This window comes from Erythrolamprus reginae, chromosome 2, assembly GCF_031021105.1.
Source record: "Erythrolamprus reginae isolate rEryReg1 chromosome 2, rEryReg1.hap1, whole genome shotgun sequence".
In the NCBI taxonomy this organism is placed as follows: Eukaryota; Metazoa; Chordata; class Lepidosauria; order Squamata; family Dipsadidae; genus Erythrolamprus; species Erythrolamprus reginae.
The window spans coordinates 191738477-191755481 of NC_091951.1; the positions used below are offsets into that span (position 1 = coordinate 191738477).

At 42.4% G+C, this 17005-nt stretch overlaps 1 protein-coding gene across 21 annotated transcripts in view; it reads left to right on the plus strand.

Annotated features, from left to right (window-relative positions):
- Positions 1-17005, plus strand: part of R3HDM2 (R3H domain containing 2) — a 246597-nt gene that overhangs the window by 166791 nt on the left and 62801 nt on the right. For 11 of the 21 annotated variants that reach the window (XM_070740945.1, XM_070740946.1, XM_070740944.1 and 8 more), the window contains 4 exons: positions 993-1088; positions 2473-2504; positions 2612-2665; positions 12047-12282. In XM_070740945.1, the coding sequence (XP_070597046.1) occupies positions 993-1088; positions 2473-2504; positions 2612-2665; positions 12047-12282 (418 nt within the window). The remainder of the gene's footprint in view (positions 1-992; positions 1089-2472; positions 2505-2611; positions 2666-12046; positions 12283-17005) is intronic. The other 10 variants (XM_070740959.1, XM_070740953.1, XM_070740958.1 and 7 more) reach the window with 1 other exon arrangement.

Genomic DNA, 17005 nt, shown 5'->3' on the forward strand with positions numbered 1-17005 from the left:
GAATTCAACTCAACATGCAAAGCATTAATTACAGTACCCAAAGTTTGTATTCATTATTTTTCTTCACTGTGTTAGAAATTGGGACCAACCTTTTAGGCTAAATGTCAAGAGATTTCAACCGAACAAATAGAAGAAAAGTGGCCTTTTATACCTCATAGTCATTCATGAAAATTTGGGGCACTGGAGATGAATTATAGCTTATCAGTTTAAAGGAACTGGACAAACACTTGGCTCATGAGGCTATCAGTGATCATTCTTTTATTACTTCTGAAATCACAAGCAATATCAGTTAAATATCATTTGCAAATAATCCACTGAAATAACTAAGATCAAGGGAGTAGGAGTGAAAAATCCATACAATCTATGTCTGAGCTTCCAGAATGTATCTAATTGGCCATTGGTGACAAAGAATGCTGGAATAGATGGGCAGTGGATTTGATCCTGTGGGGCTTTTTATATGGTCTTATATTTTCATTAAATTAAAGAACAGTAAGGTGTAGCTTCAATTGTTGAACCTGAAAGTTAAGAGCATATTTTTTTCCTGTGAGATTATTTTGATTCTTGTAAACTAGAGAACAAAGAAGGGAACATGCTAAATTGGTATTCCTTCTAACAAATTGCAGTTTTACAGGATACTTAAATTTAGATGTGTTCTAATGAGAAGGTGAGGTCAGGTTGTGCCTGCCAGACTGCCTGTTACATGGATTGCATGGGCTTGATTTATAGATGCAAACCATGATGATTGAAAGCAAAATAATTCTTTCAGTTTTTGTTTGTCACAAATATTGTGATAAAGGGCTTTAAAAAATTGCTTGCCAAAACTTAGACATATTTTCAAAGCAGACTAATTTACCTAGGAAAATCTAGGCAGTGTGTTTTGCTCTCAATCAGTTTAAAGAATTCACCAAGTAATTGCTGATTGAATGCATAAGATTTGCTGCTGGGTTTGGCACAGGGCAAGGCTGTAACTGAACAAAATTCTTTGTCATTAGATTAGGATCCCACTGCAAGATGGAAGAAGGAGCAAATCCATAGAAGAACGAGAAGAGGAATATCAGAGGGTTAGGGAACGCATATTTGCACGGGAGGTAGGCATGGATAAATTTTGGTGGGTCAAGAGAAGATACAGTGTTCCCTCGATTTTCGCAGGGGATGCGTTCCGAGACTGCCCGCGAAAGTTGAATTTCCGCGAAGTAGAGATGCGGAAGTAAATATACTATTTTTGGCTATGAACAGTATCCCAAGCCTTCCCTTAACACTTTAAACCCCTAAATTACAATTTCCCATTCCCTTAGCAACCATTTAGATTATTACTCACCATGTTTATTTATTAAAGTTTATTTAAAAAAATGTTTTTTAAAGGCAGACAAAAGTTTGGCAATGACATATGATGTCATCGGGCGGAAAAAACCGTGGTATAGGGGGAAAAACCGCAAAGTATTTTTTAATTAATATTTTCGAAAAACCGTGGTATAGACGTTCCGCGAAGTTCGAACCTGCAAAAATCGAGGGAACACTGTACTTAAAATTCTATGTAGCCATAAGTTGATTTGTGTTTAATCAAACACTGATTCATTATATGTTTGCTGGGGCACAAAGAGGAATCATCAGAAATTGCAAAAACAGTACAACTGTGAAGGTTTTTTACAACAAGATTTTAAGACACAGAAACAGAAAAATAAAGTTAAGCTCCTGAATTTTGTCTAATCCAACATTGAGGTCTAAGAGAGCCACTTAGCAAATCCAACAAGACAAGAAAGCTGCTTTCTGATACCAAGAAGCAAGCCATTAGATGTCAGAAGTTAGAACAGTGTACTCCCAATAATGGCCTGCTATAATGTTAATACAAGAAAATCATTAGTGTCAGGAAAGGGAAGGAGAACAAAAGGGATAATAATGCAGACTAAGATTTTGTAAGTGAAAGTTGTTTCTGCCATTTCTAAGAAATGCAAGTATCTCTCTTTTTCCTAGCAATCTGGGTGTTTTGAAATACAGTGATGTTTAAAAGTTTGTGAACCATTTTGAATTTTCAATGTTCTGCATAAATATGACCTAAAACAAGGGTATCAAACTGGATTTTCTTCTGGGGTGGGGGCAGGTGGCATTGTAGTTCTCTGTTGAGGGAAGGGAGACAGAACGGACACACTGCAGCACCCTGCTGGCCAAAATGGGGCACTGGGGGGCAGCACATCCCCTCCTCCCCCAGGCCCTTTTTTGCCTGGCAAAGTGCTGCAGAAGGCCACCCAGGCTAAAAACGGGGCAAAAATGAAAGTTAATACAAATCTGGTGCTTGTGTAAGGTCAAATGAGCATCTTCTGCCGGTAGTTGTAGCCGTGAGAAAGTTATAACAGGCCTTTTCGGAGCCCCTCTGGAATGTTCAGCTATATCATGATTTTAGCCCATTGTAATAATTGTCTAATGCGATTTCTTTCCATTTCTGTTTCAAATTGTGCTGCTCTGCTTGATGGTTAGTCGGGCCAGAACGGATTCCTGAATGAAAGCAGGTTAGTAAAGCTTGTGCATGCTTCCTTCTAATCGTCAGTCTTTTTTTTTTTTTTTTGGAAGATCCTGAAACTCCATAACAATGCTTTTCTTTGATGTTAACCAACAGACTCGCCAAAGAAGGCTTTTCTTCTAGCTCTCACAAAAGGCGACAGATCTTTAGGTACCTCTGTGTGATTTCTTGCATACATTTGTCTTGCAGAGCAAATTCGCACCCATGCATGGCTGCTTGTCGAGTCCTTCGAGTTGTCATCTCTTTTGCAACATCACTTTCTGTTTTTTCTTCTCCCACAATAAGATAGAAAAAGGGGGCTTAGAGACATTTCACCGTGGGGAGCTGGGGGTTGAGAGCATTTACCCAGGAAGTAAATTCTCTTGCTTCCCATGCAGCTGACTTCCAAATAAGTAAGCTTCAGGTTGAAGCCCTACAAAGAACTAGGATGGGGAAATGGGTGGAAAAACCCAGAAATACTCCAGTCTTTGTGCAGCTGCTCCCACTATGTATTGATGCTTCTAGAGCAGCGGTCCCCAAACTACGGCCCGCTGAGGTCTTTTAACCAGCCCACGGCAGCACACGAGATTTTACCGATCGATATAACAAGAGGGAGAAATAGAGAGGGAGAGAGAAATGAAGAGGAGAGATAGAAAGGGAGAGAGAGAAAGGGAGAAATAGAGAGAGGGGGAGAGAGAGAAAGTGTGAGAGATACAAAGAGGGAGAGTTAGAAAGAGTGAGTGAGAGAAAGAGAGAAGAGAGAGAGAAAGAAAGAGAAAGAGGGAGAGAGAAAGGAAGAGGGAGAGATGGAGAGAGAGAGAGAGAGAAAGAGAAAAATGAGAAAATGATGGAGGGAAAGAACGAGGGAGAGGAAAATGAAATGAGAGAAAAGGAAGAGGGTAGAGAGAAGTGGAGAGGAAGGAGGGAGGGAATGAAGGAAGGAAGGAGAAATGGAGTTTGTTGATTTAAGTTTAAATTTACTTGTTAATAAAGAAGTATAAATTACTTTATTACTTAATTATTAATTACTTATTACTTCTTCTTTATTTTAAATATTGTATTTGTTCCCATTTTGTTTTTTACTTTAAGTAAGGTTTGTGCAGTGTGCATAGGGATTTGTTCATAGTTTTTTTTAATAGTCCGGCCCTCCAACAGTCTGAGGGACAGTGAACTGGCCCCCTGTGTAAAAAGTTTGGGGACCACTGCTCTATAGTGTCAAACTCAAGGCCTATGGGCTGGATCCAGCCTGCGGGATGCTTACATTGGGCCTGCGGGGCTGCCCTGGAAACAGCAAAGGAGTGGCCCACGGTGCCAAAATGGGGCTGGGAAACCTATTTGGGACCATCACAAGTGCCCTGACATGAGTGACATGAAGGTGGCCACGCCCCCTCCCTCGAGGTCAAACACAACCCTGATGCTGCAGCCCTCAATGAAAAATAGACTTTGACAGCCCTGTTCTAGAAGATCTAATTTTGTATCTTGTAATTCAGCTGGTTTTCTTTAACCTCGTGTGATGAAGTTGATATTGGTAAAAGCACAGGGTCAAATTTTAAGCCGTCTTTTGTTCTCCCAAAACAAATTTCATATGGCTCAGTGTAGGATGCTGCAGATCATTGATTCGTACACCTCAAGACTTCTCACAGGAATTCATCCATTGATGGTTCAGACTGGAGTCTTTCTCTGCCCAGTATATGGAGAAGATGCCTGAGATTAAGCATTGAACAATCGTTATATACCTATGTGTAACCTTTCCCCCCCCAAAGGGATGGAGTAGTCATTGGGTGCTAGTAGGGTAGCTGAGCTGAACAATTCTTTAAAAAGGACCTTTGCAAGGAAGAGGGAGAAAGTTAAGTCTACCTCTCACTGTAGCTTAGTTATGCTTTTAAAAGAGCAACAACAATAATAGTCAACATTGATTTTTTTTCTTTAATCCAGAGATGCATTATAAAAAGCAGGCATCAACTCTTTTCTCCAAATAAGTGAAGGAATGGGCTGGGGGAGGGGGATTCTTGAAGTCTCTCACAGACCACTCCTGTTCCTCATAGAAGTGCCGTGGCAGGGAGGGATCCAGATTTCAGCATCAACATGCTGTCCAGAAGCCCAAAACTTTGTAGCAACTCACATTGGAGAAGTGTAGAAAGTAAATATCAAATTAGACCGGAAGCCATCCATTTAGAAAAGTTGAAAGATCACTACAAAATCTGCCCATGCTTTAAGAGGCTAATGATCCAGATTACTCCAACATATTTAAGAAACCCAGGTGTCACCCCAAGTCCTCAAGGAAGGTTTCAGGGCTTTATATTTGTCAGGATGCCATTATGAGAAGGCCTTCCGTTTTGGGATCATCTGGTGCTCAAGGTGGCAGACCCTTTGCAATGTACCTTGAGTAAATATGTACGATGATAAGTTTAGAACCTTTGAAGTTTAGTGTCTGTTTATTAGCGAAAGCAAAGAGGCAAAGGTCAGTTGAGCTCTACTGATAGTGCTGAGTGAAGAGGCACCATCCAAACTATGAAACCGAGAGCAAAGCCACCAAAATACATACCTATGTTATTTTTTCAATAAAAAGTTCATTTTATGAGTACCATTTACCTGGCTGAATATGTCAATAGTAACATCTATTTTCCTAAGATTGAGTCTCAGGTTGCTCCTTTTAGCCACTTCAGTAAAATAACTCAAGTGCAGGTTGAAGATAGCAGCAACAGCACACACACAAAAAATCCCTAAGGATCAACAACAACAAAAAATAATAATCATAAAAAGATAGCAAAAACGAAGCACTAAAAACTAACTTAATGCCAGAAAATCTAAATTTCTTCATAATCATACATACATACATACATACATACATACATACATACATACATACACACACACATACATTCATACATACATACATACATACTACAGAGAGAGAGAGAGAGAGACGCATACCCACACTTTCTTGTAGGTTTTCATGGGTATAGGTATGTAGGTCTTAGTGTATTCGGGTCTTTTCCCATGTAAGATTGGTAGAATCTTGGTAATATTTCAACAAGGTTCGTCATGTTCAGGCTGTTGCTTTTGGGTTTGTGCTTGGGCAAACAAAGCCGAAAGCAGCAGCCTGAACATGACGAGTGGAAACTCATCGAAACATCACCAAGATTCTACCAATCTTACATGGAAAAAGACCCAAATACGCCAAGACCTACATATGTATGTATGTATGTGTTTGTGTGTGTGTGTGTGTGTGATATTGAAGGGGAAATCACATCAATATTTGACTTGGCTGCAGCTAAAAGCTTGAATTCTTTAAAAGAAAAAGTACAGAAGAACCATCATGGCAGCACAACAGGCTACGAATCATCAAAGCCAAAATTGGACATGTTTTAAATTAGAGCAAATACCAACTACATAAGATCAAAGATGAACATGTAGATCATCTCATTAGCTGCTGCAGTAAAATTGCCCAGAGTGTATTACCAATGCCATGAAATTGCTAGAAAAATTATACATTGAAACGTTTGTAGAAAACTTGCCTTTATTTTTTTTAAAAAGGCTACTGGCACCACACATGTGAAAAAGAAAATCAGGAGGTCAAAATCTTGGGTTTTAAAATACAGAAGAAGAAACACCTGAAAAACACACCAGACAGTATTGCTATTAGGGGGGAAAACTGATGTTCATAGATGTTGAAATATTAGGATATAAATGAATTGATAAAAATCAAATGGAACGAATAACTGAGATTTGTAATTTAAAGTTCAAGGACTTTGGGAGGGGGAAAAAAATCAATTATAACGCCAGTAGTATAATTGGAGTTCTTTGTACCGTACCCAAAGAGATTTACCAAATATTTCAAAGTTTTAAATCTGTTTGACTTGAAACTGCTGACTTGGGGGGGGGGGGGGGGAGGGGAGGGGAGGAAAAGACCTTGCTTGTAATTTCTTAAAAGTATAATATCTCCATGATTCCTAAGCTTGAATAGAACGTAAACCTTTGGAAAAATGTGAAGTCTAAAAACTGATATTCATTGGGTGAATTTGCATTGTCCAAGATACATTGGACCAACTCCTAATTGCCCTTTCTAAAGTCCCTTATTAAGAATATAAGAGAAAAGAACTTGGAAATCCTAAATTGTGATGCCAAAACTTATGCAGTAATTTTCAACTTTCTTGAAGTAAATGTGTAAATAGAAGCAGGATCAAGGAATTCTTCATTCTTCTCTTGTGTTACTCTTTTTCCATGGTTACTTTTAGCATGTAACTCATCTATTGATGTTGCTTTTGCTATCTTGGGAAAACAAGCAGTTAAAATGTGTGGACTGCTTTGGTGTACTTCAATAAGAGCAGTCTGCATGGCATGATGTAAATGCTTTTTGCGTTGTGATTATAAAATATAAGATTTGCCCAAGGCCCGAGTAGCAAATTATGAGCATTAAAGACCAAACTGTACCTATCTGGAGTTGAATTTAATTATTATTCTTGTGTAGCTGCTACACAGTTCAGTGGGATGCATAGAGGAATTTATTTTTGGCCACTGTGTCCCACATCTGAATCGATCTTTGGTTCTGTTACTTTTAGTAGCAGCCACAAAACTCTTGCCTTAGGAGGTTGTCTCGTGTGCTTTCCAGAACATTCTTAGGACTGGTTATTTGGGATAATTTGTTGAAACCCAAGCGGAACAAAACAACCTATAGATAAGAAATTCACGTGTAGTCATGGCAACTTCCTTTCAGCTGGTAAGATGCAATTAAGAATTTCAAGTTGTTGAGGGACAGCATGATGAAGGCCCTTGTTCTCCAAAGCTTGTATCTGTTCCTATATGAAGAAGTGATATGAGTTAGAATTGGCTAGTAAGCAGTGGAAATAGGTTGCTAATCAAATGAGACATGTTCAAGTGAGGTCTCTCGACGTATGAAAGTTCTTCTGGACGAGCCATCTTGAAATGGACACTACTGATCAACACTACTCTTCAACTTTCCTTCCCATACTGTCTATATTAAATAACTCCCTGGCTTATTGTAAAGTAGGCTTGAAGGTTGTCTACATAGGTGCAGTAGCAGCCAAAAAAGCCAATGCAATCCTAAATTGCATTAATTAACAGAGGGATACAGTCAAGATCAAGTGAGGTATTAATACCACTCTATAAAGCCTTAGTTAGACCATACCTAGAGTACTGCATCCAGTTTTGGTCACCACTATAAAAAAGAAGTTGAGACTCTAGAAAAAGTACAGAGAAGAGCAATCATATGAAGATTGGCGGGACCCAGGGGAAGAGCCTTCTTGGCGGGACCCAGGGGAAGAGCCTTCTCTGTGGCGGCCCCGGCCCTCTGGAACCAACTCCCCCCAGAGATTAGAATTGCCCCCACCCTCCTTGCCTTTCGTAAGCTCCTAAAAACCCACTTCTGCCGCCAGGCATGGGGGGACTGAGATACACTTTCCCCCTAGGCCTTTACAATTTTATGCATGGTATGTCTGTATGTATGATTGGTTTTTATATAATGGGTTTTTAACTGTTTTTAGTATTGCATTATTGTCATATCCTGTTTTATTACTGTTGTTAGCCGCCCCGAGTCTGCGGAGAGGGGCGGCATACAAGTCCAATAAAATAAATAGATAGATAGATAGATAGATAGATAGATAGATAGATAGATAGATAGATAGATAGACAGACAGACAGACAGACAGACAGACAGACAAATAAACAAATAAACAATTACAGGAATTGGGCATGGCTAGTCTGGTGAAGAGAAAGACCAAGGGAGACATGATAACAGTGTTCCAATATTTGAAGGGCCGCCACAGAGAGAAGGAGGTAAAGCTATTTTCCAAAGCACCTGAAGGCCAGATTTAGGAATAATGGATGGAAACTGATCAAGGAGAGATTCAATCTAGAATCCTAGAAATAGAATCCTGGAAATAAGGAGGAACTTTCTGACAGTGTGAACAATCAACCAATGGAACAGCTTGCCTTTGAAAGTTGTGGGAGCTTCATCACTGGAAGCTTTCAAGAAGAGATTGGACTGCCATCTGTCAGAAGTGGTGTAGGGTCTTCTGCTTGAGTGGGTGGTTGGACTAGATGGCCTATAAGATTCCTTCCAACTCTGCTAATCTGTTAAATATCTCAAAATATAGCCAGTTTCAGTAACGATATTCAGGTTACAGAGTATGTTGTTTAATCTCTTCCATAGATACATTTTTCCTGTTCTGTTCTAATGATAATGGAGACGTTAAAATACTTAATTGACTCAACATTTTTGGGAAGCCATTGGCAATGACTATGCCCCCCCCCCCCCAAAAGCAACAGCTTTTCTCACTTTGATAGCCTTTAGGTTCTATGTTTACTTCCCTGGTTTGAAAACTCATCATTACCCCACAATACAGGCTTTGTGCGTTCTGTATTCCACAGAGATTAGCAGAATAGCCTCTTCGTTCAATATCTGTAATGATAGACTGACATTTCAATTTGCCACAATAGATTTAGGGTACATTTTACCACCTAATCCTTTCAAATGGTTGAAATAGGTTTCCCCCCCCAAAAAATTTGATATACCGGTACTCATTTTAATATTGATAAATCAAAATCACCTGTTCCAATATTTCCAGTCTTGACATGTGATGGGGAAAATTGAGAAAGCAAAATTCCAAAACTCTGAATTGCTGACTTTTTTCAACTTGGTAACTATGGAGGCGGGGTTTTTTTTAGATGGGGGTGGGAAAGGGTGGGTTTCTTTTGGACTGAAAGGCAGCCTCGTATTATCTCTGCATCTGGTTGAAGTCCCTTGTCCAAATTTGAAACTTGCAATAGTTAGGTGTCTGGGCTATCATTTAATATTTCAACTACAAGTCTTAATCAATAGTGGGTTTTGCTTACCTTCACTACTAGTTCAGAACTGTGAACGCGCTCACGCGCTTGCCTTGTTTATGCACAGCGTTTCGAATGGGCAAAACTTCTGCACATGCACAGATCATCTGTAATGACGTCCAGGCAGGTGGGCCGAGCTGCCCAGAACCCCGGGTGAACTGGTAGCAACCCACCACTGGTCTTAATGTGAAACCTGTTTGAACACACGGAGTTCAGTAGATTGTTAGTACAAAGAAGCTGGAGGAATTCCTCCTGTAATTGATCACATTCAATAATAGGCATCCTCCTGGAGCAAATGAAGGGAGGAAGATTGTGAATATGCAGATCTTTGTTTACAAACTCAGTGCATCATCATTTAAGAGCTCCTTAGGTGCAACAAAATCAAGTGTTTTTAAACTAACATTTCTTTAAAAAAAACATAGGAGTAAACTGAAAACCAGAGATTTAAGATAGTTAGACCTGAAGAAGATACAGTGATCCCTCTGATTTTCGCGGGTTCAAACTTCATGAAACGGCTATACCATGGTTTTTCAAAAAATATTAATTAAAAAATACTCTGCGGTTTTTTTTCTATACCACGGTTTTTCCCACCCGATGACGTCATACGTCATCACCAAGAGTCACTTCTCTCTCTTTCTCTCTCTTTCCTGTCATTCTCTGCTTCAATCATTTTCTCATTTCTCTTTTTTCTCCCCTTTTTTCTATCATTTCTCTCTCTCTCTACCTTCCACTCTCCCCCCTCTTGCTCTCTCTCTCTCTCACTCTGTCTCTCACTCTTTCTATCTCGCTCTGTCTGTTGCTCTCTCTCTGTGAGAATGCCTTCCCAGCCTCTCCTGCAGCCCCCTTGCTGACAGCTGGGACGAAAGCGCTCTCAGCTAAGGGACTGCGAGAGGGGAGGGGTGGGCATTCTCAAAGCGCTCAGAGCGGCTAGTGGCCGAATGAGGAGGTCAAGAAGCTGTAGCCGCCAGCACTGCTGCAGGAGGACCCGTGCCCCAAGAAAGCCGGTGAGAGGGGCGGATCGGGCGGGTGTGGGGTAGCGGCGAGGGGGCCGGAGGTGCTGGGGGGGGCGGGGGCGGCCGACATTCAAAACAATCTTTGCCGGCCTCCACACTTTCGGCGCTCCCCGCCCCCAACTTCAAGCCCGGCTCCTTGCGCGGCCTTGGGAAAGGGTGCACGGGGGTAGTTTTTGACTGTCCATAGCCAAAAATGGTGTTTTTACTTCTGCATCTCAACTTCACGGAAATTCGACTTTCGCGGGCAGTCTGAGAACGCAACCACCGCGAAAATCGAGGGATCACTGTATCTGCAAAAAGATACACATTTTATACCTACTGGATCAATAAATCCTTCCATTCCCCTTCCTTTTCCTCTTTTTCCATCATTGGGTCTTAAGGCTTTTCCCCCTCTCTTCTCAATGCACTCTTATCTAGACCATGCATGTTGTCTGAAGGACTGTATGCCAGTATTAGAAGTTTGTTAATAGAGCTGTAGTTATCAGCATTTGGTATTTAAAAACAGTTAGTTTCTATTCCCAGGGATTGCAAACCTGAGGTCAAAAGACCCGTGTAAACCGGAAAGACCGGTGTAAAGCGTTGAGATACAACATGGTGTTGGCTATGTATATTTCAGTTTCCAGCTCGTGAATTATAATATTATCTCAGTCTGGGCAAGCAGTACAAAACCTATGAATGTCCTTTCAGCCCATTAAAGCTTTCCTAAATGACTTTGAATATTAAATACTTTGTCCTTCCCCACTTACTTCTGAATTGTTTTTCTTGGGGAATCGTTGTTGAACTGTATTCATTTCTGCTGTCCTCACTGTTACATAACTCCCTGTAATTTTAATAAACTTCCTCCTATTAACCTGTCTAATTCTGTCTTGAGATTTAGAAACAATCTTATTTTTCATTTGTACCTTCGCACATACAAACTAGACTGCCAGTAGTTTCACACTTTTCTTCCAGCTATGCTCCCAATTCTCACCAGTTTGCTCTTGTTTAGTGATGCTTTGCAGATTCTATGTTTTTGAGCCCTGCGGTATTTTGACTGTGTTTGTAAGGAGCAGTTACAGGCTTGTGCTACGTGAGGAAACATTGCAATCTCTATAACTAGCACAAAAGGTTTTGTGACGCCCATGCTGCAGTTTACTCACCAAATAGTTAACGCTTCTTAAATTTAAATGGACTACTGGAAATACCTGCTACCTGAGTTAGGAGGGCTATCCCAATTTTAATGGCAGTGCCCAGACAGGCTTGAACTCATCCTGCCATTTGGTTAGAGCAGGGGTAGGCAAAGTTGGCTCTTCTATTGACGTGTGGACTTCAACTCCCAGGATTTCTCAACTAGCAAGATTGGCTCAGGAATTCTGGGAGTTGAAGTCCACAAGTCATAGAAGAGCCAACTCTCCCTACCCCTGGGTTAGAGCATTCGTTATGAGTGCATCCGCAGGGCAGTTTTGACTCCTGTTTGTCATCGAATATTGTGATGCTGACCATTCTGCCTATTTCTCCAGGAGCAGCCTGTAAGGTCCATCTGCCTATACGTTAGTCTGTTTGAAGGCCAGTAGCTTTGAGCCGGCCCTTTTCAGTGTAAGCTACCTGTGCTCATTTGTCTGCTGTCCCAGTACCAAAACATTGACATCTTGATTGTTTAGACATGCCTTTTCTGGTCCATGATGACTTTTAACCATTGCCATCCCTGACACAGGGGCAACCGAGATGGCCTCAGCCGGGCTTCAGGCAGCCGCCAGAGCAGCACGGAGAATGATATGAAATCCCTGGAGCCTCGGCCGTGGAGCAGCACGGACTCCGACGGCTCAACGCGCAATCTACGCCCTCCGGTCACCAAAGCCAGCAGCTTCAGTGGCATTTCCATCTTGACTCGAGGAGACAGCATTGGCGGCATTGGCAAAGGGAATGGCGCCAACAGGACTGCCCGGCCAGGTATCTCTTCCTTCTTCCTTTGCCCTTCAAGTAAAACAAGATATTCTAACTTCTTGACGAATACAGCTCAGGGGTAATTGAGATCCTCTTTCCCCCTAGGCCTTTACAATTTTATGCATGGTATGTCTGTCTGTATGTTTGTTTGTTTTTTATTATAATGGGTTTTAATTGTTTTTAGTATTGGATTGTTGTTATACGCTGTCTTATTATTGCTTTTAGCCGCCCCGAGTCTCCGGAGAGGGGCGGCATACAAATCCAATCAATCAATCAATCAATAAAAAAATAAAAAAATAGTAATCCTCTTGGTCTCCCTTCCAGTGGGTCCCAGCCCACATTTTACGCATTGGCATTGCTTAACTCTACAGAAATTTCAATTTAAATACTTTATTATTGTCATTGTACACAGTATACTTATACAATGAAATTCACCGAACGCCTAAAGACCAGGCCCAACACACATAACAATCCCAAACGCACACACCACCCACCATAAATTCCCCACTCTGAGCCACCCAAACTTCCACACAACAGACCAATTAACCCAGTGATTTTCAACCTTTTTTGAGCCGCGGCACATTTTTTACACTTACAAAACCATGGGGCACATTGAGGGGGGGGGGGCGCTAAAAAAAGTTTGGACAAAAAAAATATCTCTCTTCCTCCCTTTCGCTCTATTTCTCTCTCCCTCTTTCTCTCCCTCTTTTTTTTCTCTCTCCATCCCTCTTTCTTTCTCTCTTCCTTCTTTCCTCTTTTTTGCTCTCTTTCTCTCCCCCACCCTACTTCCCTCTATGTCTTTCTCTCTCCCACCTTCCCTCCTTCTCTTTCTTTCTCTCTCTTGCTCTCTCTCTTGCTTTCTTTCTCTTGTTCTCTTTCTCTTTCTTTCTTTCTCTTGCTTGCTTTCTCTCTTGTTTTCTTTCTCTCTCTCTTGCTTGCTTTCTCTCTCTCTTGCTCTTTCTTTCTTTCTCTCTTTCTCTCTCTCTTGTTTTCTTTATCTCTCTGAGCTTCGCGGCACACCTGACCATGTCTCGCGGCACACTAGTGTGCCACGGCACACTGGTTGAAAAACACTGAATTAACCAACCAAACCAAAAGTAGGCAACTAGAAACCCACCACTGAAACATTTGCACTAGATACCAGTCATGAGAAACACAACCAGCAACAGGAAACAAGCTGGTGTCAAAGTTTTTGTCCCATTCCAGAGATGATCAAGACGTTGAGAAAAAGTCAATCCGGCCTGGGTCTGGATCTTATCCACAACACTGGCCATCTTGACAAAATAACCTTCTATATTTTTAATCCAGTTATAAACTGCTTTAAACATGATGTCATTTTTTATTTCTGAGCCCTAATTTGTTGGATTTCATGAAGCCCCTTGTTAGTGTTGCTTCAGCTTTAAAGAATGTTCACATTGAAAAGCAACCCGCAGTGATAATGCTCAGTCTTCCCTTTCCCCCCTTGAGCTGTTGTAGGTCATACCATATTCTGGTACAAGTTTCAATGTTGATGGCTGCTGACACCACAGAGTCCTGTTGCGTGATAACCCATCAATGAGAACGGTGTGCAGAAATAAGCCTTCTCTAACACTCTTGGATTTAGGAAAAAAAGCACCCTTCAGGATTCTGTAATTTCATTCTGAGACTTCTTTATCTAACTGGCAGATAAAATTCAGCCAAAACTGTAATCACTCCCTGCTAGACCCAAAGGTGCTTTTTCAAGAGGCACGTTTTTCTTTGAAAGACATTTTCCTTCTCACCCAAGCGAAACGTCTTCAAAGAAAAACCAGAAAGCCCTGTTGACTCTTGAAAAAGCACCTTTGGGACAACCATGACTTGGATGACTGAGAATCTTCATAGATTATTTTTATTTATTTATTTATTTATTTATTTATTTATTTATTCATTCATTCATTCATTCATTCATTCATTCATTCATTCATTCATTCATTCATTTATTTATTGGATTTGTAAGCCGCCCCTCTCCGGAGACTCGGGGCGGATAACAGCAATAATAATCCAATACTAAAAATGATTAAAAACCCATTAATATAAAAACCAAACATACATACATACATACCATGCATAGAATTGTAAAGGCCTAGGGGGAAAGAGTTTCTCATTTCCCCCATGCCTGGCGGAAGAGGTGGGTTTTAAGTAGCTTACGAAAGGCAAGGAGGGTGGGGGCAATTCTAATTTCTTGGGGGAAGTTGGTTCCAGAGGGCCGGGGCCGCCACAGAGAAGGCTCTTCCCTTGGGTCCCGCCAAGTGGCATTGTTTAGTTGACGGGACCCGGAGAAGACCCACTCTGTGGGACCTAACTGGTCGCTGGGATTCGTGCAGCAGAAGGCGGTCCCTGAGATAATCTGGTCCGGTGCCATGAAGGGCTTTATAGGTCATAACCAACACTTTGAATTGTGACCGGAAACTGATCGGCAACCAATGCAGACTGCGGAGTGTTGGTGTAACATAGATGCTTTCCAGCTAGAAACAGACCATAAAGAAAAACTGATGAGCTTTCCTATGTGCAACCCAGAATGATGGTGGGTCTTGAATAATCATTGGGAAAGATGAACTTCACATCTCTTACATCAGGTAAACAAGCCTAGGAAATGTGATTTCACCTACCTCGCATATCAGCAATTAAAGATGATCAGCCTGTAATCTGAAACATGAACAAGGTCGCAGTTTGGGAAATGTTGGTAACATTAAATGCACTTCCGAAGGAGAAGTGGTACATGGAGAAGTCCCTTCAATCCTATTTTAACAGTCATCGGCATCAGTTTTGGTACTTGCTATTTGTATGGGTAAGTCAGCCTACTGTTATTTCTTTCCCATCTAGGTGAAAGGACATGCGCTTCCAAGATTCTCTTCCGTCACTCTGCAATATTATGTAGCATACTTAATATGTGGGGTGGATTGATGCATTTACAGATGTACTGATGCATCCTCTTACTTTCAGAAATAGGAATGTGTCAATAGAGAGGGTGGCACAAAGTAACATTGTGTCTCCTCTCTCACTGTTGCTTCCTACCGCACTTGGGATGACTCATATTTAAGCAGCCATCTACTCACCCTGTTTACTTCAAGGGCAGGCACTGATATGCCTTTGTTTATTCCTTTTGCCGTGTTTCCTTTCGGCGCACTTGTTTACGAACATGATCCCCTGCCTTCATAGTCGGCATGGTGTTGGAGAAAAATCCTGCCACCCGTCTGCAGATGCATGAAAAGTGGGTCTTTGCATCAAAGAATGTTGACATTTTTGTGTTGTCTTTGGCACCTAGCTATTTGACACCCATTTTTAAGCCATGCACATACTGTAGGCTTTTCAAGTCACAGAAGAAAGCATCAAGGCAGGCACGTAGTAATCAGTGTGGTTCACAACTAAAGCACTAAGAATAGAGTGTGTTGCTGGGTGATTTATTGATTCATATTCTCAGATTTTTTTATTTATTTTATCTCATGTGTACAAAATCTGTAATAAAAATGCACAATGGATGCTGCTTCTTTTTATGCTGGTCCTTTAGTTGTACAGTGATCCCCCGAGTTTCACGATCCCGATCATTGCGAAACGCTATATCACGATTTTTCCACCCAATGACGTCACTCCCTTCCTTTCTCATCTTTCTTTCTCTCTCTCTTTCTCTATCTTGCTTCTTCCTCTCTCACACTCTCTTCCTCCCTCTCTCATCTCTTTCTTTCCTTCTCTCTCTTTCTCTATCTCTCCCCCTCTTGCTCTCGAGCGGCAAGCGAGCAGCCGGGCGGGCGGGCGAACGGGCAAGCGGCAAGCGAGCAGCCGGGCGGGCGGGCGAATGGGCAAGCGGCAAGCGAGCGGCCAGGCGAGCGGGTGACGGGCAAGCGGCAAGCGATCTTGGGGTTTCCCCTTTGCCTGGGTGGCGGGAAGACCCAGGGAAGGTTCCTTCGGCCGCCCACCAGCTGATCTACTCGGCAGCACGGCAGCAGCGAGGAGCCGAAGATGGGGTTTCCCCGTTGCCTGGGCAACGGGGAAACCCCATCTTCGGCTCCTCGCTGCTGCCGCGCTGCAAGCGAGCAGCAAGCGAGCAGCCGGGCGGGCGGGCGAACGGGCAAGCGGCAAGCGATCTTGGGGTTTCCCCTTTGCCTGGGCGGCGGGAAGACCCAGGGAAGGTTCCTTCGGCCGCCCAACAGCTGATCTGCTCGGCAGCGCGGCAGCAGCGAGGAGCCGAAGATGGGGTTTCCCCGTTGCCTGGGCAATGGGGAAACCCCATCTTCGGCTCCTCGCTGCTGCCGCGCTGCCGAGCAGATCAGCTGTTGGGCGGCCGAAGGAACCTTCCCTGGGTCTTCCCCGGGTCTTCCCCGCCGCCCACACGCAAACTCCACCATCTGCGCATGTGCAGCCATGGAAAAAGGGGCACGCATGCGCAGATGGTGTTTTTACTTCCGCACCACTACATCCCGAAATATTGATTATCGCGAGGGGTCTTGGAACGGAACCCTCGCGATAATCGGGGGATCACTGTATCTCCATTGGTTACTTTTAAATGTTCCACCATCACTATCCCACAAATGACTAAATTTCACCCCTTTTCTGCTTCCATTTTTCTTTGTCACATTATTCCCATGTGCAGAGGGACTGGTGGAGGAGTGTTGCATGGCAGCTGGTACATGAATGTATTACGCAATGAAAAGTTCTTAAGAACACCAAGAACTTGTGTGGGAATGTGACCAAAGGCAGGAGCTGTGGGGTAGGA